The following is a 27554-nucleotide window of genomic DNA, read 5'->3' as shown; positions in this document are numbered from 1 at the left end:
ATTTCCCAAAATGTAAATGTATTATGTGATAGACTCAATGGTAGATGAACTTGTTTGGATTTATATCATTAAGAATCAGGTTAAATATAAAGTTACTTGAGTGGGCAGATGCTCCGGATACCCAGCTTTGTATAAAAAAGGCCATTGAAGTCGTCATTCTTTATTTATTTATTTATTTTTTAAATCATATTTCCACTTCAAGACGTGGAAACTCTTTAATATTAGTGTCCCTCAAGATTTGAGGTACATTTTAAAAAAGTCTAACAAATGGATAACTAAGTTTAAACAAAATGATAGAGGAACAATCCTGAAGGGTTTTAAGTTAGAGTGTGACAAAGAATCTCAAATCGAAAGGGATAAAGATGGAGAAAGCAGTAAAATTTTTTGGCTGAATGATTTAGACATTTTATTGGGTTATCATAAACTCCATAGAGTCCACAAAAGCTTTGGTGTTACCTTTATTTATAAATTCACAGAAACATTTAAAATTTTACATAAAACATTCAGTATCAAAAACAACTTGACAAGCACCTAACCACAACAACAGGAATTTCAGATGACTAAAATCCTTAAAATTAATAATACAATAATCATCAAAATAATGTAACTGGAACAGCCACGTATTTGATAATTTTGTAATCTGATAAAACAAGCAAGTAGGTGGTAGGTAAAACTGATGGAAGAACAAAGTTAGGGCTTTAAAATTTTACAAGGTAGAGGCATGTTATATAAAACGTCAATGAAAGTATAAAACAGACAAAATTGGGTGTCGTATTCACAGTCCTTTGTTCTGGTTGCTAATTCTCCATGTCTTCAAGCTGAGCAGCTCATTACTGTCTGTCAGTTGTTGTTCAGACATCTGACAAATAACTAATCAGGCATGCCGCCTCAGTGGAGCAACTGAAAGTTAATTTCCACACCTCTGCACGTGGAGATGAATTAGAAGCAAGTGCAGGCGGTGTGGCTACTTTCACACTTTCAGGGTGACTTCTGGCCTTCATACTGGCAAAGATTAGATCCATTGTGACACTTCTGCACTTGTCTTCATCATGTACCACCATGCAGCGTACGTCAGCACGCTGACGAAGAGTCAAGTTGCGGAATTGGTAATGGCAGGGCTGTATGGTGACCTGAGCGTGGGGTCGGATAAAAGACAACATCTTCCTGCACCAGACCAATGTGTGTATCAGTAAGTAACAGCTGGGTCACCGTTTCAGTGCAGCTACTGGAGCTTAGGCAGACCTTTACACTTGTGTACATTAAGAGCTGCAGCTCTCCAAGTGTAACTGATGTTCCTTCTTCCATGTTGCAATAAAGAAGATAAACCAGATCTGCAAGACTCTTCTGAAACTGGCAGCACACCCTCAGACCAGTATCCAACTGAAGGTCAGGTACACAAGTCTGTGAGTCCAATGACAATTTGTTCCCGACTCTCCTCCAGTCACCATTAAATAGTGGGTGCTGAGAGACTCTGCTGTCACCAGGCAACATGATTCCTAGTATTGCACAACAGACCTCTTGGGTAAGCTTCTCGCTGTGAGTGTACAGACCCAAGATGCTTTCCTGTGTAGTTCCCATCAAACGCAAGCCATGGCCTGAAAAGCTTATCTGGAACTCCTTCAAATGCAAGAAGGGGAGCTGGTGGTATAATACAAGCTGCCCAGATTCTACAGTCAATGTATAAAGACCTGCTTCCAAGAGGACCAGTAGAGCAGGACATGGTTCAGGTTGGCTAAATGTAGCTACATTTAGCCAAAAGAGCGCTACAATCTTTTGAGAAACCAGCACTGTGCTGGATAAGACTGACTGTATCGATGTTCTTAGGCGCTGCAATGAGAGATTTTGTAGGCTCACAAGGGCGGCAGGAAAATCTATTAATGACAGACAAAAACTTTTAATCACATTTCTTTGCACAGTGGAAGAGTTATCTAAAGTCTTTTCTCTGGGTGTAAGGATAATCGTGTCATTCATTGCTAACATCTCAGCACTTGTTTCGTCTTCCTGTATTAAATCAATATCAACTATTTCTTGCTCATAAAGGCCATCTAGGTTCCAATCTGCTTGAATGATATTCTTTGTCTGGGACATGACTGGGATTGGTGTAGCAAATTGATCATTGTAATCCTGAATATTCATAGTAGGCTCATTGGCCCAAAGGTGTTCCATTATCTCCATTTGGACCTGTTGTATGAGTGGTAATTCTTTGACCACTGAATATAGGTAAATGCCACTACTCTTGAAACATGAAAAGACACAACTCCCTTTTATTAGGGAGAGGACTTGGCTATCAATTACAGACATGACCTTGCTTTCCCTGACTAGAGAAATTAGACGATTGGACCAGTGGGACACAAAATGTGTTTTTCTTTCCTCTTCAAACCGCTGCATTAATGTGGATGAGCTCCAAAGGAAATGCCGAGCATCTTTGACAATCCAACTCACTCTGTTGACCAATGCACTCAGTCTTGAGCTTTGAACTGCAGACCCTACACAGACTTTGGCCTGTGTTACAGACTCATCAAAAGATCCACAATCATTTTTGTCTAGACCGCTCAACTGTCCCTTTAAGATTGTTTCCTCATATCGACAGCTGGATCCGGGACTGCAAGAAGAATATTCCTTAAACCGAGGAGTGTTTGTCTGTGCGGGGACAGGCATGAAACTAGTTCCCCCTGTATGCTGAAGGTGGGACATGTTGCCTAATGAGCTCCCACCAGAGCCAGGTCTCCCCTTGCAGCAATGAGCCACAATACCTTGGATCTCGTTAGCATTCCCCTCTGGCTTCATGACACATTCATCACCTGGGCCCAGGACACTTGTCTGCTGGAGGCTGGCATCCCCAGACCACACCTTGTCTCTTGTATAACTTGATACTTCAGCTGCATTCTCAGCTTCCCTCCAAGGGTGCTCCGACGACAGCTCTGGCCGTGATTTATGACACAGAACTATCTCCTGCTCCAGGTCACTCCTGGTGTTTACCCCATTCTGTTGTGTGCTTCCATCCAACTCGGAACTAATGTGACGGACAGGAACTTTTCCAGGCACTGCCTAGTTTATATTGTGTCGGTGGATAAAAAGAGAAAACAGCGGTTTCATTTTTCTATATGCCAACAACAATCAGTTGCTTACAAGGTATACAATTTCTTTTGAATACATAAAACAAATACTGAAATACTAAAAATACATTTTAAAAGGTGCCCTTTTTTGCATTTTTTTCCCCCAATGTGTCATTTCCTTTGAAAAACTGTGGGAGAGTGTAATACGGTGTAAACGTAGATATTAGAGCAAACCAAGAGAAAAATAATTTCATGGCTCTGTATGGGGCCCACCGAGAGAGTTGATTGGTGTTATCCTCAACACTAAAGACACAAAGTGTTTTTTCGTATCTCACAAAATGTTTTTCTTCTATCTTAATATAGTGTGTAACTGCTGTAGTTGTAGAAATAAATACATATACTTACAGTCGTTGTGAAATCATCTGCTGCCGCAGAGGTAGAAGAGCAGGTCACGAGTTTGGACCCCACAGTCGAAGTAAGTAGATCAACCTCACTAAAAACAGGCATAGTTAAAGATCAGAACAGAAAATGAGGGCACAAATACACAATCTAACAATATTTGACTACGCATGCTGCAATGAACTTTCATTTTTACAATCAAATGTGTTTTCGTGTCAAAATAGAGACTAATCAAAAGGCTCAAGATATGGTTGCAACAACCCTAGACTCCCCTTTACAAAAATCAGGCTTAGTTTGCGAAAAGCACCAAATGGTTGGATAAAATCAGAGCAACCCGACTCGCTGTGAAATTAAAAAGAATGTGCGCATGTTGATATGAGATTTAAATATAATATGCAGCACTCCAGTGGGGGAGGAGAAACCACACATACAAAAAAAAGTGGCTGAGCTCTGTGTGCTGCAGTATGTTGTCATTGATGTCAACATGAATGAATGTCCTTCAGTCTGGGACAGATATCCACAAATCAGATCACAATCAGGTGTTTTCACTGTGGAACGACAAGCAAATTGGTTGATCAAATTCAAAATTTTATTACTGAAAAGAACAATTTTAAAAAAGCTCAACCTTCAGAGAAATTGTGGTCAGAAGTTCAGTCCCTGTGATAAAACAAAACTTGTATAAATGACGGCGGGAAGAAAATCCCACTCCACTCGCATACCTATCAATCAAATTTGCTGTACTGTCCTCAGAATCATACCACAGAGAAATCCTTCAAGTCTAGTGTTGGAATCATATGGTTACTTAAAGTATGAAGAATAAATAAAACTGTCAGCAAGATAATTTATGGTACATTAAGCTAGAAAGACCATTTCAAGAAGAGTGAAAAAAAAGTCCAAGCATACAGATGGATATTGAGAGGATAATTATTGTTCATTAAAGTTGAAGAGCTGCGCCATCAGTAGTTTATACTGGTCTTGACCAGGGCTGTGCTGCCTAGGTCTGACTGCAAATCTGATACACAATCCATTTTACGCTGTACAAACAGCCACGGAGAAGATAAAAGCACAGGACCATGCACTGACTCATGATCATAGCCCTTTTCCGCCTCATGTATTGAGACGAGCGATGTTGCAAGCTAAAAGCTCAGGGCTAAGCAATCATTGGTATTTTCACAAAGAACTTAATTGCTTGTTATGCCAATATAGTCAAAGAAGCCAAAGTAGAAATAAGTAGAGTAAAAGGTTTTACAGACAGCGACTATACTATTCGAGACTCAAAGTTTCAGGAACTCAAAAGTAATCTATTGAATTCAAAGTTAAAGCGGCAAAGCTGAACATCTCTGCTAACTACAGGCCAATAGCCTTTGCCAGCATTCTGTCGAAAGTTCTGGAGACAGCACTATTGTGGAGAATTGAGAGGTATGTCCTGCTACTGATAATCAATTTGGTTTTAACGCAAACAGCACTGATTTATGTATATTTGCACTAAAGGAGATTTTCGATAAATACAATTGGCAAAACTCTACAATGTTCATCTGCTTCAATGATTCTTCTAAAGCATTCGATCGTATTAATCACAAATTATTAAAATTTACAAAATTGGGGTCCCTGGTTTAATTAGAATCTTGGTTTATTGGTACTCCCATCAAACAATGAGTTGAGTAGCGGATTATGACATCTGTTCTCTTTCATGGGTACAGTGGCCTCAGTCAGGGTGGAATAATGTCTCCTTTTCTTTTTAACATCTATACAGATGATTTGGGTCCTATTCCAAATGACCTGTCTGATGACAAGGACATCTATAAGCAGCGGCAGAAACTGTACGCTCAAGTCATAAGTTTAGCATGTGCTCCGTATTAGTGAAGTTCTCACTCTTGACAGCATATTGTACATCTCTGTATACTGCCCACCTGTGAGAAGCAAGGAAGCGTACGAAAACTCAGTGACTTATAATGACAGCATGAGACTGCTGCTGAGAACCTCGAGAAGCTCCAGTATAAACCAGATGGGGTACCTGCTCTGCTGCTATACAATCTGATGTATAGATTTATAGCAGCTGAAATAAGCATTTAACACGTCACCATTTTTCTCACTAAATACATTTCCAAAGGTTCTGTTAGCGAAATTTTCACCAGATGTTGGGAACAACCCAGGTAATGCATACATACAAAGTAGAACAAATAAAATAAAAAATTAAGTTGTAAATCAAAAGTCAATCCAGCCCCTTGTCAGTGCAAATGAATATCAGCTGGTTCAGTCCTAATTGATGGCCTACAAAAATGTCTCATTGCCAAAGTATGAGTCAAGACATCTCATGATGTGTAAGAGCAGAGTGCTGTCTCAAGACCATCGCAAGCAAACCATCCATCCATCCATTTTCCCCTACTAGGGTCGCGGGCGTGCTGGAGCCTATCCCAGCTGTCATCGGGCAGGAGGCGGGGTACACCCTGAACTGGTTGCCAGCCAATCGCAGGGCACATAGAAACAAACAACCATTCGCACTCACAGTCATGCCTACGGGCAATTTAGAGTCTCCAATTAATGCATGTTTTTGGGATGTGGGAGGAAACCGGAGTGCCCGGAGAAAACCCACGCAGGCGCGGGGAGAACATGCAAACTCCACACAGGCGGGGCCGGGGATTGAACCCGGGTCCTCAGAACTGTGAGGCTGACGCTCTAACCAGTCGGTCACCGTGCCGCCCCATCGCAAACTAATTGTTGCAAAACATAACAATTGCATTGGTTACAGGCGCATATCTAAGATTCTGAATGTTCCAGTGAGCACGGTTTGGGCCATAATATGTATGTGGAAAGCCAATCATACCACCATAAATTTGCTTCGATCAGTAGCTCCTCGCAAGATTTCTGACAGGAGTTCAAAGAATAAACAGAAGAGTTGTCCAAGAGCCAATGACCACCTGTGGAGAGCTTAAAAACTAATTAGCAGGTACAGTTGTCACAAGGAAAACTGTGAGTAATGTACTCCGCCGCCATGGCCTGTATGCACGCTCACCGCTCAAGACCCCATTGGTGGGGGGGGAAAAAAAAAAAAAAAAAAAAAAAAGCATGTCAAAGCTCGTTTAAAGTTTGTTGAACAACATTTGGACAAACCAGTTGAATACAGGGAGAATATAAGTCTGGTCGGATGAGAGCGAACTTGAACAGTTTGGATGCCATAATGCACACCATGTTTGTTGGAGAAATGGCACTGCACATCAACCTAAAAACATCATACCAACAGTGAAGTTCGGAGGTGGGAACATGATGGCTGTGGCTTCTTTTTCAGCAAATGGTACTGGTAAATTGACTTACATTATTGAAGATGAATGGGCAAATCTAAAGAGATATTCTTGACAGAAATCTGCTGCCATCTGTATGTGTAGGTCATCTGGGTCAGAAATTACTTAATCCTCTTGTTAACCCTTTACACAATTCTGTCAAATTTTATTCCAGACAGTTGAACCACTGGCGAACATTTTTATGTTAGACATTGAACAGTTTTTTTGTTGTTGTTGCTGCTGTTATTTCTTTATTAGTATTGTTATTAGAAAAATAATAGTCTGGGGGGGGTTTTTTGTTCTTTTTTTTTTTTTAAATAGTTTTTCTTTACACTATGATAAGGTTGCCCCTGGGTCTGAAATAAAGACTAAAGGAATCGTAATATCATTGCCAAAACAGTCTACACACTAAAAATAAGGGAAACCATGACACTGTTGGGTTTGAATTTTCAATATGTATTTCAACAATGATGAAATATCAGGTAATGTGCAGTGACTGAATTAGTAGCTACTGAATTCTTAAAGTAGAGCAAGGGTGTCGACATTTTTTAACTGCAGTTTACAGGGGTGGGAAATTAAAAATCTGTCTGGAGATATGTCAAGCAATTACACATTTCTTTATTCCATATTAAAAAAGAAAAAACAGCAGAATCAGAGCAGCAGGATCACAGCAGCAGAACCAAAACAATAGCAATCAGTACTAAGCAGACCTTGAGAAGCAGAAAGTGGAGCAAACAATCACAATTCACACTTTTTGTTAACTGAAACTGACATCTCTATTCATCGGGGCATCATTCTGCAGTTTCTTATTTTCATGAGGCAAGACCACCCCCTCGAAACAGGCAGTTCTTTGAGGCTTGCACGTTTGGGATCATCAGCAGAGTCTTTCTTTCTCCAAACATTTGCCTTTACATCACCTTGGTAAAAGGTTAATCTTTCTCTCTTCACTCAATAAAACTATTTTATTATTATGTTAAGTTTCTTTTTGTAATTTTCAGCAAATTCCTGCCTGGCTTTTCTATTCTTCTCTCTCCTGAATGGTTGCCTCTTCTGCTGTTGTCTGTACTTTTGTTAAGTCTTCTGGGAACAGTAGATTGTGAAACTGTCACCGCCATCCTGAGGTTGTTGATAACAGTTATACAGTCTTTCTATATAGTTATGAAAAATGTTTCTGTCATCAACTACTGTCGTTTTCCTTGGTCGACCTGTCGGATGTCTCATACTACAGAAAGCTACAGAGATGTGAACCAGGTGTAACTGGACCTTTCGCAATGGAATTACAGGTTTTGTATGCATCTGCCTCAAGTCTTACCTTGGAGTGCCAAATGTCATCTTGGACAAATTGTGAGATCTTGATTTTGGTAACAAGGTGATCATCGATATCAGTGCACTCTGCAGAGAATGGAATGAGACGAGACTAGAATGAAAATAATTCCATTACGAAATGTTTCATATATACAGTACCTACCTGTTCTCTAGCCACTCGTTTAAATAAATACAAACGCAGTTCACCCTTTGGCAGGTGGACATCATGGCAAGCAATAAGCTTCTGGCGTACCGCAAATTCATTTGAAACTAATAATATACAGTAATCCTAGTTTATCGCAGGGGTTAGGTTCCCGACCAAACCTGCAAATTAGCAGCCACTTTTTTTTTTTATTTATTTATACATTTTAAATAAAATGTATAAATAAAAAACCTGCTGTATGAACCTCCCCATACTCTTCTAAAAGCTTCCTATACTCAAACACCTTTTAAACTCTTAAATATACATTAATGCACAGTAGTGCTGTACACAATGTACATTTTATTCCTTGTAATATTGATGTAATGATTTTTTTGTCCTTAACTTCTATGAAAGTGGGTCACAACTTGGCAACAATAGGAAAATGCAGGTCCCAGGAAACATTTGCGAACCACTGATCTAAACTGTATAAATGTTCCAAATTAGTGTATTGACATTTATGAGTGTATCACCATCTTCACCATCCGGACGGCACAAGCTTTTAGTGCATTTGTCAACCACCACAGCATTTCTCACATAAGCTGCGCTTCGCAGGAAAATTTGAAAACTAAATGAAAATTAATTAAACTATGTACTGCTTCATATGTATGTATATTTTGACTGATGATCTATCTTAGCCATTACATAGACCTTGATAAGTGTCTGCAGCACCATTAACATGAGCCTTGCCAAATGTTGCACAAATTCGGCAGTCAACAGTAGAGAACAAATATCAGAATATCAATACATTTATATTTTTAGTATCCTTTGATTTCAAATCATTTAAATTTGCACAATCACTGAAGTGTCATGTTGAACACGTTCATAATTATCTACACATTTGAACAATAGGAAGGGGAAAAATAGCAAGACTTCTATATTGCATCAGGAGGCGGCAACTAAGTAATGATTTGGAAAATTTATGTTTCATATATACCAAATATTAGTTTTATATAACTTTCACGTTTTATTGTTCCATAGCGCTGAGTCAGCACAGTACTTATAGTCAAAAAATGGCCGGGACACACACTACTACTTTCTCTTCCTCTCTCATCACCTGCATGTACCCATTCCCATAAAGATAAGTTTGAGTGTAGCTGGATAAAGATAATTGAGTGAGAATGTTGTGGGAATGAGAGGGGTGTATTTCTTTCCTTTTCTTCATCTCTCCTGTACAACGAAGGTGATTCTTCGCTTGCGCTTCAGTAAGGGGTAACAACCCATAACGTCTTGTACCTCTTTCTTGTAATAAAACCCAAAGACAAGATTGCCTCCTTATTTATTCTGTCAGAAAAAGATTTGCCAAAACAGTTTGTGTCAGAAGTGGGATTCCATAACTGAACACCAATCCAGTGGATAGATAATTGTGTGAGAATATTGTGGAAATGAGAGCGGTGCATTTCTTTTCTTTTCTCTCTCTATAACAAATGTGCTTGCGCTTCAGTAAGGGGTAACAACTCAACGACTTGTACCTTTTCCTCTCTTTAAAAAGATTTTTCTTTTTTTGAACAAAAACCCACAAAGAAAAGATTGCTTCCTTACTTATTCTGTAAGAAAAAGATTTGCCAAAACAGTAATTAAGTTGAAGTTACTGAAAGATGTTTAGCAAACAGACTACAGAGACATACAGTATGCATTTGGGCTCTGCCTTCACCTGCTGTTTCTCTCTCAGATAGGCAGCTTCAGTGGGGTGGTTAAAGCGTAATATGGTTCTTCTCCCAAGGTGTATGATGGCACCTGAAAGGAAATGGGGGGCAAACAGAGTGGCAAGTTACCCATCTACCTGCAAGCTCAAAGTATTTGGAATAAATAATGCAAGCCCTACTAAGACAGGTGCAGCAATTAAAGATTTGAGGCTCTTCACAAGATTTGCCACCAAGAGTAATGATGTAGTGCCAGAACATTATCCACAATTCATGAAAAGTTAGAAGCACAGACTTGGCCGATAGAAACGTTCCTGTCAATGTTTTAACGCAGTGAAGTGTCTTCACAAAAAAGTTGCTGGCATAAAATGGCAGATGGCCTACATTTCCTCAAATGAGCAAAAGGGAATGACTTGCTACAAAGAAGGTAATTTCCAATGTGAATGGCAGTAACTTAAACCATGTGATGGTCTACCAAAAAGAATGTTTGAGAAAGGCTTGGTAATCCTCAAAAAGCGATAGAATTCAAGTTATAGATCAGGCTCAAATTCATGTAATCACAGCCAGACATTTTCTTGAGGCTTCGCCGTGCAATCTCCGCCTTGTCGCCTGGCTCCAGCAAATTCTAATCTTGCAACTATAAAATGACTTAGACAAGTGACAAAAGCACCTGTGAGGACAGCCTCTGCTCAATTCCAGCTGCTGTTGGACAGAAAATTATTAACATTTGTTCAAGAAAATACCTTCAGATACGGCGGTTTGTAAAGGGGATATGGGAAAAGCTGAAATGGTTTTAAAAGAAGGCTAACACAAGGCTATGCTGCACAGTCGAGTTGTTATCACAGAAAGCCAAGCCCTGATGAAGAGGAGGCATTAGGCCGGAAGGCTCCAAGCCACAGCAAGCAGTGCCTGTTTGGACAAGAGAGTTTGGGAGTCTCACCACTGTTTGACTCTGCCCTTTGAAAGAGTAATGCTTCGCTCCCACTTCAAGCCTGTGGGCCCTATCAACTTGATCTGCCAATTAAGGAAAACAGCTTTGTCAGCCTCTCACCCTTCAAAATGTTTAAGAGAAACTGTTTTGTGAAAAGCTGTATTTAGTATGCCCTCATGCCAAACAGGATGCTGCAAGAGCCAAGGACAACATTGATTTCATAAGATGTAACAGCTTAGCTAAATATGGGAACAAGCTCATTCCTTTAATTTCTTTCTCTGAGAGATATGAAGCAAGCTTACCCTGAGTCATCTGACAGGGATGAGTTACCACAGTGCCATTGACTGAACACATTGCACCCTCCTGAGGGATGAGCGTCACAGTCCCAGCTTGATTCTCAAACACACATTGTACATCGCCAAGCCCAGGCTTACCATCCTCTACTAGAAACAAAAACATGAGAAAAATGGCGTTTAGTAAATCAAATGGATTATGAAACAATACAATATCATTTAGTAACCATGACTCACCAGTATCTAAACCATGAGATGCTTTGTTAGTGTGTATCATGGTTCTGCCTTCCTACAGTGGCGATTAATCATGAGGCAATATGTAAGGTGTACATTTTGTTCTGCTGCAGGTATAAAGAGCAGCTGACTTTGGCTGGTATTAATAAATAGAAAATGCAGACTGAATGAGTGTTAGGTTCACATAAAATGTTACATTCACTTTCAAATAATATAGAACGATGCCAGTGCGGAGCAAGTCTTCATCAATGCCTATCAGATGGGGAAACTGGCAGTCCAAAACCACTGCACTCCCTTGCTTCTTCAAAGCCACCCCCTCCTCCTGTGGGACACAAAAGATTATCCTGAGAAGGACAGAGAACGTATCGATAAACTGTAGCTGAAATGGCACAATAATAAAGAAAGAAAAAAGCTGACAGACAATGACAACTAGCAGAAAACTAAATTCTTTAGGACTGCTCTTCCTTGCCTGAAGGCCAAGCCGAATAGCAGAGTTTCGGCCATGTGTTGCTATGAAGCAGTCGAGTGGCTGACGGAGAGAGCGATGCAATAAATCATTTAGATTACCATGGCGAGAGTCAAACGGTACATTGTGTTCGCCAAGTGAAAAAAAAAAAATAAACGTAGTGGCACCAGCCACACACACGCACGCACCCGCGCGCACACACACACAGTTTAAAATGCATCATTGCCACCAGTGATGCATAACCATCAAGGCTGTATGTCACTGTTAACGTTCCCAAGCATGCACATCAGCATGCCAAACTTATTTCACATTATGAATGTGTCTGTATAAAAAGTAAAACAAGCCTGATCCTCCAAACCTGCAAATTAATTTGTACAATTTGGAGAAATAGTTAAATAATTACACATTTTTAATGAAGCAACAAGTTAAAAACAAAAAGGAACATACACCACAGGTTAGCTTTTAATGTTAAATTAACCTCACAGACAAACAGTCACGTTTCTCGCCATTGTGTGCCATTTATTTGAATAGGAACAGATGTTACAAGACAATTGAATAGCATCAATCGAAAGCATCACAGTATTTATAGCTAATGCTAATTTAAAATTAATGTCCCTAGACGGGCTTTTAAACTGTGATTTAAAAACATATTTGAAACAGTCACATTAAGGAGCACAGGTATACATTTTTTTAAACAAACCAGACCGGCATGCACTATCCACCCCACCACATTCTACCCGTGTGTGAGTACAGGCCTGATTAACAGTTAACCATTTTGTCAGTTTAGATTTTAAAACTTTAGGATATTGTATTTCTTTTAGGTCAGTGGGCAGCTCATTCCATGTCTTTGTTCCCCGAACTGTAAAATATGTCTGGCCAAAGGAGGTTTTTCTATAGGATATTTTAAAGTTCCTGCAGCCACATTTCTAGTAGACATACCACTGGCCTGTAAAGGTTGTACCATGTCAGAGAGAACTGTGGGAGCCTGGCCAGATAAGTGCTTCTATACAAGATTGGAGTTTGCAGATGTACTGTAGTTAAAGCTTAACATATTTTGATCTTTCAGGACAATGGTGTAATCTTGTCTCTCTAAATATTTGGTCAGGTCCACTTGCCTGTGACCATGGGGTGGAACAGTATCTGAGGTGTGAGAAAATCATTGTGTATGTAAATATTTTGGCTGTCAAAGGTTGGTCTGATAAAGCCAAGTGGGCCTTTATAGTTAATTTATTTATTTATACCCGTTTATTTATTTATACCCGTTTGTCAAATTTAGGGGTAGCATAAAGCTGCGGTATTTGTTTGACCTCTGAAACTTGCTGCGTGTGTTGATTATTTATTGTTAAATCCACCATCCTGCTGGTGCATACAATCAGGATCTCCAGTTCAAATAATTTTCCACCCTTAATATGACACTGTAACCAGTACAACATCATTGAAAAATATATTTCAAAGAAGGGAAGTAAAAACAAACGACAATGTGGTTGCAGAAGTGTGCTTACAGTATATCTGGGGGTGTGGCTGTGTTCAGAATTAACCAATCGCATTCAAATTAATGTGAAATGGAAGTCAGCACACACTCGCGACCATTTGAAGTGTCCGTGATTAAAACCCAATGAGGTTCATCTGTTCTAGTAGGCTTTTCCTGACATATTTGCAGTACCATCTGACAGCACAAGCCATGGACTTTAGAGACATCTTTGCATGTCTCGGCTATGCAGTAGAGTGACAAGACGTAAGCCTTATCCTACAAAGTGGGCCAATGAAGTTATGTTTGTTACAAATAATGGGCTTCACCAAAAGAACACCATACCCACAGTGAAGCATGGTGGTGGTATCATCCTGCTTTGTGGCGGTTTTTCTTCAGCTGCACCTTAGTCAAGGTGGAAGGAAATTTTCAAGTTCCAAACAGTGTTAACACAAACCCCTTTAGGCTTCTAAGAAGCAGGGAAAATGTCAGGGTAAGTTACAGTAAGTAGGTAGCAGTTGTGTGCCGACTCACATTTAACATGTTTAAATCTGATTGGTTAATTCTGAACGCAGCCGCATCCCCAGTTGTGAAAATATATTTTTCCTAACTATAGGTCAGTTACGAGTGTTTGACACAACAGTCTATAGCTTGGTCTCTTTTTATATTACAAAAAACAGCATTTGAACAGGGGGGGGAGGGTAGACATTGTATCCACTGTATATTGTAACTATAAAATGCAAAAGCAGACATTCTTTGTGTTCCTCCATCAATTATTACTGATAAGATGTGAATGTGTAAATCACACCATTTTGTTAAGCAACAATACTTGGATATTCAATCATTGTGTGTAAATTATGTCATTACTATAATTTGAGACTAGGATAAAAAGGTCCTGAGAAGACCTGAGGGGCTATAGAGAGTGTTCAGCAAGTAATCTCCAACTCAGTTGACAAGAACTGAGACATTTAGCCTGGTATGACCTACTGGGTTCAAAGGGTACGCTGAATTAAGCCAATCAAAGAGAAAAGAAAGTGTTCACGGCCAATAACGTCTCTCCCAGGGCTTTGGGGTTCAATAAGCCAGAGTCTATAGCCAAGCACTAGTGCTCCTCAAAGAGGTATGCTCCTTTTAAAACAGTGGACTAATGCCTCAGATTGCTATGGATTATCAGTGGCACCTCACCCCAAGAGGCACAGTAGAAAATCTTGCATATCGGGACCTCCAAATCCACCTCTCTATATAAACTCCTACTACTCACTTTAATTGATTGGACGGTGGCACGAAATGTGTCCACAACCTCCACCTCACTCTGTTGCAGTTGAGAGATTGAAGAAATCCCCCTGCTCTAATGAAGCAGGAGAGGTATCGACCCAGGCCCTGTTAATTAAAAGGGATTCTTCACAGACTTCATTAGAAGTTGGGAGAAGCCTGGCCGATTAATGCACTGTCACATTCCTCTGACATCAGGAACAGATGAGAAGCTCTTACATTCTCCTCACATTACCATGTGGCGGCGAGCGCTAATCATTTCAGCTGGTCATTCAGTTAGTCCTTGTGCAATGTTGACCAGAAAACCGAAGAGTAAAATCTGCTTTCCATTTGAGGCAGCAGGTAAACACTGTAATTAATGTTGGCATTGGCTAAAATACTTTCATCTTTATTACAGCTAATGTCCTGTCTTTTGTTGTCTCCTCTTCCTATATTTAGTTATTTTCTCACTGTCTCTACCGTCACTCCCTTTTAAAACTTTGTTGTCCGACTGAATTTTCAATAAAAATCCATCAGAATACAAAGAAGCACATGGGCATCTTAAAAACTCCATTGTGGCACAATAAAACTGTTTCGGCTTAAAAGGGATACAGATTCTCCTTTAGGACAAAAAAAGAAAAGGCATTGGCTAAAAGGAGCACTTAGAGCATCCATTAAATACTCTCATCTGTAAAAAAAAAATTCTGAGCACTTTGTTAGTTCTATCTAGTTCACGAATATGAATTCCAAATCATCCAACTAATCATTAATACGGATCAGCCTTTACTTGGAGCAAGGTGCCAGTTTAGAAATTTTCAATGCATTTTGTAGCAGAGACAAATGCATACATTTGTAAAACATCGTTACATCTAAATATTGATTCACTGAATAATAAAAGAACATGAGCACCCATAACAATAGGTTTTTAATGCATCATCTACAGCTTGGCCACAATTTGCCGTTTGGCATTTTACACCAAATTTATAACAAAAATTGTGGCCCACATTCTGATATAAATACAGAAATGCCAAAATTCTACTTCAAATGTTCTCAAATCAAATTTGTCAAGGATGTGCCAAATTTCAAATGGCATGAAATATAAATGCAAATTGTGCCAGAAATATGGTGCTTTTGCATAGAGCATCACTCCGCCTCACTGAAGTAAAACGTTTCTAAAAACCTTTCCATACATTCCACAAATGGGATAACCTTGACAAGTGGTTCAGATATTCTGCTTCTCTAAGATAAGCACAGACACCACCTGTTGTCTGCAAAAGTATTCCAAGTCAGAATCCCAGTTATTTTTCACCCAGACAAAATGCAAATGCACTGGGAGACAAATGTCAAATCCAAAAAGTCGTTAAAAAGATTCTATTTTTGGCATCACTGGAGCGCCTTCTGGTCACAGTACAGTGGCCTTTTGCTCAGATGCCACAATGTCTCCACAGGAATGAAAACCATGATAATGCATATTTTCTTTTGTGAAATGGACAATGTTTACTTCAAAAATAGATGAAGACAAAGCCCTTTCATTAATACTTCATGCTCAACAGTACAGGATTAAAGTGCCATTTGTCAACCAAGATTTCGTAATTAGGAGGAGTGACAGCTGCTCATGAGTTACAAGACCATTGTTTTAAGTAAGGGGTTGTCAAGCCCCCAAATGTCACCTGCTAACCAATTTACAGCATAGAATACTAAAACCTCAACATACACTGACATTTACGCATGGATATTGTTAAAGTCCACTTAACTATATGAAACAAAATACATGAGCTGACCCCAAAATGTACCCATGTACCAAATTAGTTGTTTATCCCAGTCTAGAATATAACCTGTTCCGACATTTTCAGAAATAGTAGGTGTAGAGGAAACCTGCTCAACAACATGTAAATACTCAAAAGGATATCAAGCATATATTATTGGACAATAAATCAACCCCTACTTCTCATGACAGGCACGATCCAGGTTTATGCATAATGGAACAGGCTACTTGGCTAACTATGATGAGGCCCAAAATGATGACATTTGGTGTGATTTGGGATGTTGGGCACACACACTCAGGAAAACTGTTCAACATTCACTGCGAACCGTTGAAACGACAGCATTTTTTCTAGAACCTTAGGGTTTTGCAAGCTCAGACCCTTAAAGGACCTAGTTAATGGTGAGAACATTGGCACTTATTCCATTGATTTGGACTTATAAATGTCTGCAGAAAAAAATCCCTCCAAAACAAACTCAGCAGTAATTTCAGCTCGTTTTCTGATTATTTTATTTTCAGACAGATTTTGGCTGCCCACATTTTGGACATGTCAGCCTGTCACAGCCTAACGCGTAGATGGCAGAGGGTGAGGACATTTCATCACTGAACTTCAACGTATTCTGCAGTGTAATTGTTGCCAATATTGAAAGTCGATTTATTTTTTTTCAAATATTACAATTAATTATTACAGCTACAAGGTGAAAATAGTGACTGTGAAACATGTGAGGCTTGTTGGGGGAAAAAAACAAACAAAACAAAACAAAAAAAACATTGAAATGCCTCGAGGAAAGAAGATGTAGCCACATCATGCCACATATGACAAGACTGCAGCCGATCACCAAAATTTACATGAGGGGCTTTTCCACCAACCAGTCTAGGAACTTTGAGTTCCTGGTAGCAAAAGGTTCCTGTGGCCTAAATTGTTTGTGTTTCCATCACACTTAGTTCAGGGTATCTTAAGCTGCTCATTACGGACATCTACTGGATTAAAAAAAAATAAAAAATAAAAATAAAAATGCTGGTATTTCAAGCTTTCAATACAGGACGTCCTCGAGTTACGACGCACTCGTCCGCCATTTTGTCCCCAGCACCATAGTGTTTCTGCTTAGCTAGTGCATAGTGCTTGTCTGTGTTTGTGCGGTGGGAGTATCTTTGCCTTTTTCGCCCTCCTTTTTTCACACTCTCATCAGTAATGTTAAGTACAGCATCTTATTTTTTTATTTTAATGTATTTTAGTTTCTTTATACGAAGTGTTAACCTTTCCTGCTACAGTCATCTGACCGTGGTCGGGAGACGCAGGGGTTAACTCCCTTCTCTCATTGCACAGCTGAGCTGGGTGGCGACAACAATAAAGGCACGAAGCACCGATGTGCTTCTTTAATGGCTTTATTAGCTCCTCTGCACATTCAATGTCAACGGGTCCTCCACTAATCGCTACTTTTCCCCGGTCGCCGTCACTGCACTTGCTACTGTACACACTCGCACCGGTGCGCACTCCTTCCTCCTTTGCAGTCCCGCCGGACGACGCATGCGCAGTCCCGTCTCACTCACACATCGACGCACACGCCCACACACACTGAGCTTGCTGTCACAATCACGTGGGACAATACCCGTAACAGAAGTATTTCGACGTAAATTTCGACTAACGGTGAAATCCGATTTACGCCGAAATTCGGGTTACGTCGCCAGCGTAGAAACGGAACTCGTTCGTAAATCGAGGATTTCCTGTATCAATTGAGAACTGATTCACGGTTGTAATGCCAACCTGGGTGCAGACAGTCTTTGAGGTAGGGAGTTTTATTATACACAGGTACATTTCATAAACTACAATATATTCTATTTTATTGAGATGACATACCTAAATAGATTGTGCAACAGAAGCTTTCAGATGACCGTCGATGTGATTTATCAGCTGAAAAATGCAATAGGGACATGAGCGTGAAGCCTTATACAGTTCCACTACAAATTTGACAATCACATCTATTGTCATCTGCAGGATTCTACATTTATATATTTATTTGAAAAAAACAGTTTTTCTAATGTTTTGGCATTGAGGCAATTACATTTTTCTCCATGCAAGTTGTCCAGCTTTAGAGAATACCCGCTCACATGCCTTTTATGGACCTTTTAGTCACCATGTGCTATGTAATGCAATATTGAACTTGTTACTATAGCACATTCTACAGTTTGTATATGTATTTGCTTCCATATTGCTTTGTTTTACTCTGCTGTCTGCAGCCAGGTTGGCATTGCAAAGAAATTACCTGGTTAAGGTTCAATAAATAAAAAAAAATACACGACTTTATAGACAGCTCTATATCATCCGGGAGGGGTGAAAAGTGGAGCCACTGCTCCTCCGCATTGAGAGGAGCCAGATGAGGTGGCTCGGGCATCTGATTAGGATGCCTCCTGGACAGCTCCCTGGTGAGGTATTGTGGGCATGTCCCACCAAGAAGAGACTCCGGGGACAACCCAAGACACGCTGGAGAGACTGGGGATCTCGCCTCGGGATCCCCACGGAAGAGCTAGATGAAGTGGCTGGGGAGAGGGAAATCTGGGCTTCCCTGCTAAAGCTACTGCCCCCGCAACCCAACCTCATAAGTGGAAGAAAATTGATGGATGGAAAGGTTTTGGTTCCCCCCCCCGGTGATTCAAAGTTTTTCTTTTCAATGTATTTTAATCCTCCTGTTTTGAGACTTGAGTAACTAAATAAATTAGTGCTTTTTAAGCATATTAAATTAGCCAGTCGATTGAACATAAATTTGGGGGTGGTAACTGTTGTTCATATGAAAACGACAGCAATATAAGGTATACCAACTTTAACAAAGCCAGCGTTTGGAAACTCAAGCAAGCTGTCCTTTTTTTAATTTCCTGAAAAGTTGTAATTTTGGAGGTGAGGGGATTCCACTCGACAGCTACGATACATAAAATGAGTTAATACTGCCACTTCATAGTATGGTATGGGAGGATTCCACCCAAAAGCCACAATATATAAAATATAACAAATTAATGCCATTTTACAGTATAGTACATTCCTTATTCCACACCAGCATAGCTGGTGTGGAATACCTTCTGCCCTCTACATCAAACCAAGACATCAAAATGAATTGTTGCAAATGACTGCAAGTTTCATTTTCTTGAGCAAAAAATACAGCATCTGTTGGTGAAATATGTACCATGAAGACCACACAAGTCCTTTAAAAGCAATATTGATTGTAGCAGAGTGCATGTCAGCTTGGTTTCTCTTTGCCAGACCTCCAAACACTGTTGCACTCTCACCTGAGGAGTATTTCAACAACTTGGCTTTTGGGTGCCATTTAAATCTTAATAGATGGAAAGTTGCATTTCATGCCAGGTTGACTCTCTCCCTCTCACTCTCTCTGCGGATTTTTATAGGAGCTGCAGGGACACCAAGTGGTGGGATGATTTCACTACAAGCACACGTATTAAAACTGCTGTGTGAATCACGACTAGGCAGAAAGAAACGAGTATTCTAGTAGGTATTAAAAGGATGAAAGAATGAATTATTTAGAAATAAAACTAATTGCTTAGGAAATTTAAAAAATAAATAAAACTTCCATTAGAACCTTATATCCATCTAACTCGTGTACCAGAGTCAAAGACATTAAATTGGCTCAGGAAATTTCCCTTGAAGAAGGGGTACAGCGGACAACTGCTTTGATCATATCAAATGTAAATTCTCAATATAATTGTTTATGTATTAAAATAAATGCAGACAAAAAAAGAAGATCATGACGAAAGTGACAGTTACCTGCAGAATACCTCGAGTCTCCTCCCATTTGCAGGTCCACTCTTTGGTTAGAGTACAAACCTGCAGAAAGGGAAAGTATTGCAAATGTTAATGCATAAGCTCCCCAAATCTCCATTAAGCAGCAGAAGATTCACCTTTTCTTCATTTTGATGCAGCTCCACTTCTACTTTCAGTGAGGAAGACGGCTCTCTATGAGAAAGCTGTAGTAGTACATACGGAAAGACACACCCATGTTAAGGAACTCTCCAAAAACATCTGCAAATATTCTATGAGCGGACCAATACATGACCTGTTTGGTTTCTAGTCGCCTTTTGAGCCTGGTAATCTCTGACTGTATATCCCTTATCAACTTCACACTGCTGTCTTCATTTACTGTTGGGGTGTTCATGATGTTTCGAGCGCGATTGGCATAACGCAATGTACTAAGGGTCTCCACATAGTTCACATTAGCTGGAGAAATGGCTATAAGAGGTCATCATGGAGAAATGAGCGATATAAATCATAAACAAAAGATTACCTGGTTTAAGCATAGATTTGTCTGTAGGGTGCATACTTGCAATCATAGTAGTTTTTGAGTTTCCACCAAGACTGTCTTTAAGGAGCCATGTAAGAACAGAGTCTCTGTAAGGGATGAAGGTCATCTTTTTGGTTGTGGGTTGTCCTGCACTGAGCTCGGCTGGAAAATCACAATAAACACACACTTTAAAAAAATAAATTAAAAAAAATAAAAAACGGGGGTAGGGAATGCCAATTCTAAACAGTCCTCAGGATTGTCAGTACCCTTTATGCAACTGTAATTGTCAGATTCTCAAATGTCATAACCAGGTTCGTTTTAGGAAACTACTTTTCATACAGAACATCCGTGTATTGAAATTGAGTATGAATAATTTTAGACCTGGAGCTGTCAATATATATATATATATTTAAAAAAATAATTTAAAATTTTTTTTTAAAAAAAGCTTACTGCTACATTTGTCTTTTTTTTAACAGTGTAATTTCAACAATGATCAAAACATATCCAGGGCCCCAAATAAAAATTCACTTTTACTTCTATATTTCATTAGGGTGCAAATAATGGAGCTTAACTGTGTTATTTTTCCCAATAACGGGCCAGCTGGCATAATACTCGTCAGTGCTCGTTGAGGATCTAGTCCTGCTATGAGTGCCATTTACCCAGAGCTGAGATCACGGTGCCCAGGGTGACGAGGGATTTGTTGATGTTGGCGCCCTCCTTCAGTCTGACGCCTGAAATCCGAGTGGTGTCTGTCCTCTCACTGCCAGCCAGGTCAACCAGGTGGATCTTACTCAGAATCTCGTGAGGTAACTCTGAATCAAACCACGCCTGTGGCAAAGAAAACCTTCATAGAGGAATACTCAAGCACATAGCAGCATGACAACATGCAAAAAACATGAAAAAAAAAAGAGCCGTTGAAGTTATTAAAAAGGTTCGAGACATCAACCAAGAAACAGGCTAATTAGATCAAGAGACATGGCCTCCTTGTGTATAGACTACACCTTACCCGAGTGAAGCTGATGGTGAAGATGACATGCGAGCGGCTACTGGAGTCATTCATCCCTGTGCTAGCAGTGATACGGTTGGTGTTCCCAGCAGCTATCAACTGTTCCATGTTGCTGTAGCTGTGTACCAAATGCTTGGACAGATCTAAGCACAGAAGTAGTTTTTAACCATGTATATTTTGAAATGAAATTATATTTTAAGTCAACTCGGGAGCGATGTATACAAGAAGGAACTGGGGGGGACAAAATCTCTTACTCTCAACATATGGTCCATCCCTTGGGTGTTCTCTCACTCTTAAGCCTCCAGTCTCCATGGTCACGGTCCTCTTTTTAAGAAGGTCATGAACACGTTCATTGTAGATTTCCATAAAGCTAGCGTCCAAAATCCAAAAAGGTTTCAGTGGTAGTTACAACCAAACAGTAACCGCACACACAATCAACAAGCCCAAAAAAATGTCACTTGTGAAACTGAATCTGGAATCGATAAAATATAATATTTCATCCAGAACCAAAAGTTCACCCCGATCACTTGATCTGAGCTATGACAATTCTACAGTAAGAATCACGTAACATTGGATTGTCTATGGTAAATCCAATTTGCTTCCGAGCCTATATTAATATTGGTTTAGCATATGCGCAATAGCAATTCTTTGTTTAGATAAAAGTTGACTATTCTCTTCAAATATATATATCCCAGTAGACATCAGAAACTGTCCAAAGTATGACAAGACTAACAATGAAAGATGAACAGAATGTTGAAGCCCAAGTTATGCAGGTTGCACTTGCACAAAAAAACATGCCATGTAAGTTTTGCCTCAACACAATGAAGACTGTCGGCAACAAGACAGGAAGTGCAGTGTGAAAGAGCTTAAAACATCACAATCCAAAGACAGACATTTTCCAGCATTAATGCAACAGAATTCATACTCCATGTTGAGCATTCCAAAAAGTTCAAACTAAGTTTTAGTTTGCAAGAACTAATGCTGCCATCATATTTATAAGAAGCCAGTTACGTATCCCATCATTCCTAAACTGAACCAAACGATGACTTCAAAGTGTGTCCTTGCTTTACATCTAATAGCAAATTACTCCTTAGCCAATACACGAAGCAAGTTCACTTGTTTTTATGAAGAATAAAAGAAATTATGGTATCATTTTTGACAATGGATATGAGGGAATTGAAGCAAAGAGCCTTCTACAGGACAAACATTCAAATGTAAGCATTTGTTCAGTCATTGTAAAATTATCTAAAAAGCAAACAAATAAAAACACGGTTGTGGAATTGAAATCAAGCAAAGTAGGAGTTAGCAATGCACTCCAAGCAAAAAAGTATGGATACTTCAATCCTCAATTCAGCAGATCTGGCAAATTGGGAGTGAAAATGGCACAGAAGAAATTGCTTGCTATGTCCTACTTTCTTTGTGAACAAAATGAGGGATGAAGTAGGGCAAGGTGCACTGATGGTTAGCAGCAGGTAGTAAGGTATAAAGTGGCGCAATCGTTTTGTTACAAACAAAAGTAAGATATTGACTAAGAATATGATATTTAACTTCATATTGGTGGAGGATAAATGGAGGCCATTTAGTAATGCAACTGAGGAGAGTCTTAACGGGAGGCAGATTCTAACTTAATTTTCTAGAGGGGACAATATATGCACATACTGCAAGTGTATAATTACGATATCCAATATGACAAATGGATAGAAAAATGTTGAGTGGTTATATAATTTACGCCACGGTTCTGCCTTTGCATCACTGGAACAACATGCTGTCAATCTGCATCTATTGTTTGTTGGGCTCAATGTTTTCATGATTTAAAAACAACAGCAAAAAAATGGTCACATACCTGACCTCTGTACGAAATGACACAGTACTGCTCGTGCTTCTTTCAGGATATTTTGGAACACAATCCTTCACAGATCCGTGGGATTAAACCTTTTTCTTCCTGGCAAATTAAAACAAAAGAAAGTGTTGCTGTGTCAAAACTATGTAACGATACTGTTGTACTGTCTTAATGTGGCACTCATGTTTTGCAGTTGACAAAGAAAAAAAAAAAAAAAAGAAAAGAAAAAAGCAGAGGCAGCAGAAAAACACTACACACAAGAAGTTACTGAAGCGTTAAAGCAATCACTTGCTCCCTTGTTTTAATTACACAGAAATAGATAGTGAGCATTAATGATGTTATGTAATTATGTTGAAAGGAGCAGTGATGCTGTCCTGGTAGACATCCATTTACCCCTTCATAGAGTAAAATCTACATTTGAGTGCAAGGTGGGAAATGGAAAAGCTACGCGCTGCTGCAGAAAAACGGACACTAATGAAGAGAGAAGGATTATGTCTGATTAGGTCACTTTCTAATGTAAAAATGTGTCAGCATTACGTTCACGTTGCATAAGCGCTAATAAAATGTTTTGCATCGCAAGCACCTCAGTGCTGATATTGGGACAGGTGAATGACATGTTTAAAGTGAACCATGGTTTAAACAGTTCTGTTTAATCTTTCATCGTATGGCACCCCTAGATCAGCCAAAAAAAAAAAAAGCCCTGGTAAAAAAAATAAAATTAAAGCCATCTCAGAATTACTGACTATCCTAACCTTGACAACACACTTATCTGGATTTCTGCATAAATTGGTCTTAAAAATGCGATCTGATTTTCAAGTCACATTACTGGACAAACCACTCAATACCACTCGAAGGTTTATAAATTTCCATGTTTTAAGTGAACACAACATGCAAACAAATGGTTCACATCAGGCAATGCTTCTTGAGACTAGAAAACTCAACAGGTGTGTGTGTGTGTGCTGTGCGTTAGTGCGTGCTTTTTTTGAGTGTGTGTGTTTATTGCCCCTCCAATCTGATCATATTGATTGGCCTCTGGATTGGCCAACTCCTGTTTCCGATTAGGTCTTGGAGAAGTCATTTGCACTGTGAATGTTTACATGGTGTGGCCAATAAAAATTATTGTTTGGTATCAGATTAAGCAGACTATTACTGTATGACCAATTTATGCAGAAATCCAGGTAATTGCAAAGGGTTCCTATACTTTTTCTTGCAACTATCTCTGGCCACACTCAGTTCATTCATAATAATAATGTTACATCTGTAGACATGTTTTGATTTGAGTTTGAGTATTTTCTAACTGAGAAAAAATTTCTAACTGAGAAAATACTGGGATATTTGTCCAGTTTTGTGAATCGGTTTTCAGTCCAAAAAAAATACTAGAATATGGCTTTTGGGCCATAATTGGCCAGCCCACACCAAAGGACAATCATTTAGGGGAAAAAAAGCCTTGGGTCAAAATGAGGAAAATCGGGCTGACAATTTTCCTGATTATTTTGTTGTTTACCAAGCCTTAGTCAGTGTTTTAGCCTTTAATAATTCAACTCCCTTCTCTTTGGCCAACCTACATAGTACAATTGAAAACCCCAACTAGTTCTGAACCGTTATCACCAGAACCCACTTCATTTGTCATATTACACCTGTCCTCCAGTAGCTTTACTGGCTCCTAATTAAATGTCACATTGACCAGCCGTGGTTAGCTGAGACAGGCTCCAGCCCACCCATGACCCTAATGAGTACAAGCGGTTCAGAAAATGGATGGAAAAATATTGGAGTATAAGAGCTTGCTCCTCACTTTCATGACCATCCACAACAAGTTATCAACCAATTCAGTGCCTCACTGATGTCCTCCAATAAACCCAATGAATATTTAATCCTCTTCAACTACCTCTTCTCCTCGCTGCTTGTTTGACCACCATGGGGTTCACATTCAGCCTCTGGAACGCTTTCCCGCTGTTTATTTAAATTATCTGATTCACTTTATTCTGCTCCGTCTCATGTAATCAAAACATATTTGCAAGAATCTCATGCAACTCTTGTATGCGCAGGTGTATCTTATGTTGTGGTGAGTGAGTGAAACACTTTAAACTTTAAATTTAAACTTTTGTAACAGTGCTAGGAAATCTGGAAATCTTACTGCATGACCCATCATGGTGTAAGATTTGCCTGATCCAGTTTGGCCATAGGCAAACACACAGGCATTGAAACCTTCAAATGCAGCTTTTAAGACATCAATCCCCAGATCATCGAAAATCTACAAAACAGATGATGTAGGATTTAAAATTAAGCAGATAAAGAATGTTGAAGACTCGTTAATGCACAAAAACAGACAGTAGAGCAAAATACACAATTTATCAGTTACCTTCTCCTGGGATGCAATTGAGGAACCTCTGTCGGTTGAGTCATACGAGAAGTCATAAGTAAATATCTTTGCGTTCTTATCGTCCACGCGAACCGATGATGGCTGAGGAAATTTCAAGAGCGCCCATTATTTGCATGAACACGTCATTATCCGGCTCACAGTGCGTTCCTGTTTAAGAAAATACTGTACCTTATACAAATACATAGTGTTTCCTTCCAAACGAGTCACTACCTTAGATGATAGCTGCTCTTCTCTGTAGAGAAGTAAACCTCTTGTGAAAGTCAATATCAAAAAGTCATGTTTTGTTTTTGGTTTTTTACCTTTTGTTAAGTGGACGGACTCGGACTGCGACACGTACTGAAGCCATCACGGAGAAAACGGCTGCAACCTTTCGCGTGGGTCGAGAGTGTGGGCAAAATGCATGAAAGAAGATCCGCAGCTAATTAATTCACCTGTGAAACCTGTCATCGCAATGCCTTTTTGTGAACAGTGCACCTGTTCTCCAACAGAGGTCGCCATTTACCACCTCATATTTCCTCTTTACCACCAATAATAATAATAATAATAATAATAAACTCTCTTTCACCACCCTTTCAGCTGTGTCAGTATAAAGGGAGCTCGTGTATGTTTTATTTAGAATTGTTTTAATTTGGTTATCTATGATTTTATTATTTTTATTTTGATTATTGTCTTATAGTTTTAGTGCCAAATAACATCAGTTCTTGCCATTAGTGTAAAATATCCATTTGATTTTTGTTCACTTTGTTAGCTAAATTCGTAGGTTAAAATTAAAAAATAAATATCAGTACATACAGTACCTATTATATATATGTGTGTGTGTGTGTTTTATATACATAGATAGACAGATATACACCTTCTCCTGGGATGCAAATGAGGAACCTCTGTCGGTTAAATATCTTGACCTCACACACCAGCTCGGGCTCCTTCCCTGCCAGAGAGGTGACGTTCCACATCCCTAGAGCCAGCTTCTGTCGCCGGGGTTCGGCTCGGCTCACCAAAGGTGTGTGTGTGTGTGTGTGTGTGTGTGTGTGTGTGTGTGCGTGCGTGCGTGTGTGTGTGTGTGTGTGTGTGTGTGTGTGTGCGTGTGTGTGTGTTAGTTTCGAAAGGCTCTGGATGTTGTGGGGCTGTCCTGGTTGACACGCCTCTGCAACATCGTGTGGATATCAGGGACAGTGCCTCTGGATTGGCAGACTGGGGTGGTGGTACCCCTTTTTAAAAAGGGGGACCGGAGGGTGTGTTCCAACTACAGGGGCGATAACACACCTCAGCCTCCCTGGTAAGGTCTGTTCAGGGGTGCTGGAGAGGAGGGTGCGTCGGGAAGTCTAATCCCAGATTCAAGAGGAGCAGTGTCGTTTTTGCCCTGGCTGTGGAGCAGTGGACCAGCTCTACATCCTCGGCAGGGTCCTCGAGGGTGCATGGGAGTTCGCCCAAGCAGTCTACATGTGTTTTGCGGACTCGGAGAAGGCGTCCGACCGTGTCCCTAAGGGATTCCTGTGGGGGGTGCTTCGGGAGTATGGGCTACCGAACCCCCTGATACGGGCTGTTCGGTCCCTGTACGACCAGTGTCAGAGCTTGGTCTGCATTGCTGGCAGTAAGTTGGATTCATTTCCGGTGAGGGTTAGACTCGGCCAAGGCTCCCCTTTGTCACCGAATCTTTTCATGACTTTTATGGACAGAATTTGTAGGAGCAGCTGGGGCGTAGAGGGGGTCCGGTTTGGTGGCCTTAGTATTGCAGCTCTGCTTTTTGCAGATGATGT

The 27554-nt window shown here is 39.9% G+C and overlaps 1 protein-coding gene across 1 annotated transcript; it reads right to left on the bottom strand.

Annotated features, from left to right (window-relative positions):
- Positions 1 to 851: 851 nt before the first annotated feature.
- Positions 852 to 26143, bottom strand: kif16bb (kinesin family member 16Bb). The gene is given in 16 exon segments (XM_061690854.1): positions 852 to 1127; positions 1129 to 1871; positions 2754 to 3048; positions 11535 to 11660; positions 20058 to 20117; positions 20192 to 20257; positions 20347 to 20519; positions 20611 to 20733; positions 21231 to 21399; positions 21578 to 21720; positions 21832 to 21947; positions 23421 to 23464; positions 23466 to 23519; positions 25552 to 25668; positions 25777 to 25878; positions 26135 to 26143. Coding segments are annotated over 16 exon segments (2616 nt in total).
- Positions 26144 to 27554: the final 1411 nt, after the last annotated feature.

This window comes from Phycodurus eques, chromosome 11 (assembly GCF_024500275.1).
Source record: "Phycodurus eques isolate BA_2022a chromosome 11, UOR_Pequ_1.1, whole genome shotgun sequence".
Classification (NCBI taxonomy): domain Eukaryota; kingdom Metazoa; phylum Chordata; class Actinopteri; order Syngnathiformes; family Syngnathidae; genus Phycodurus; species Phycodurus eques.
Note: the sequence above shows the minus strand (reverse complement) of the source record. Positions and strands in the feature narration are given on the sequence as shown.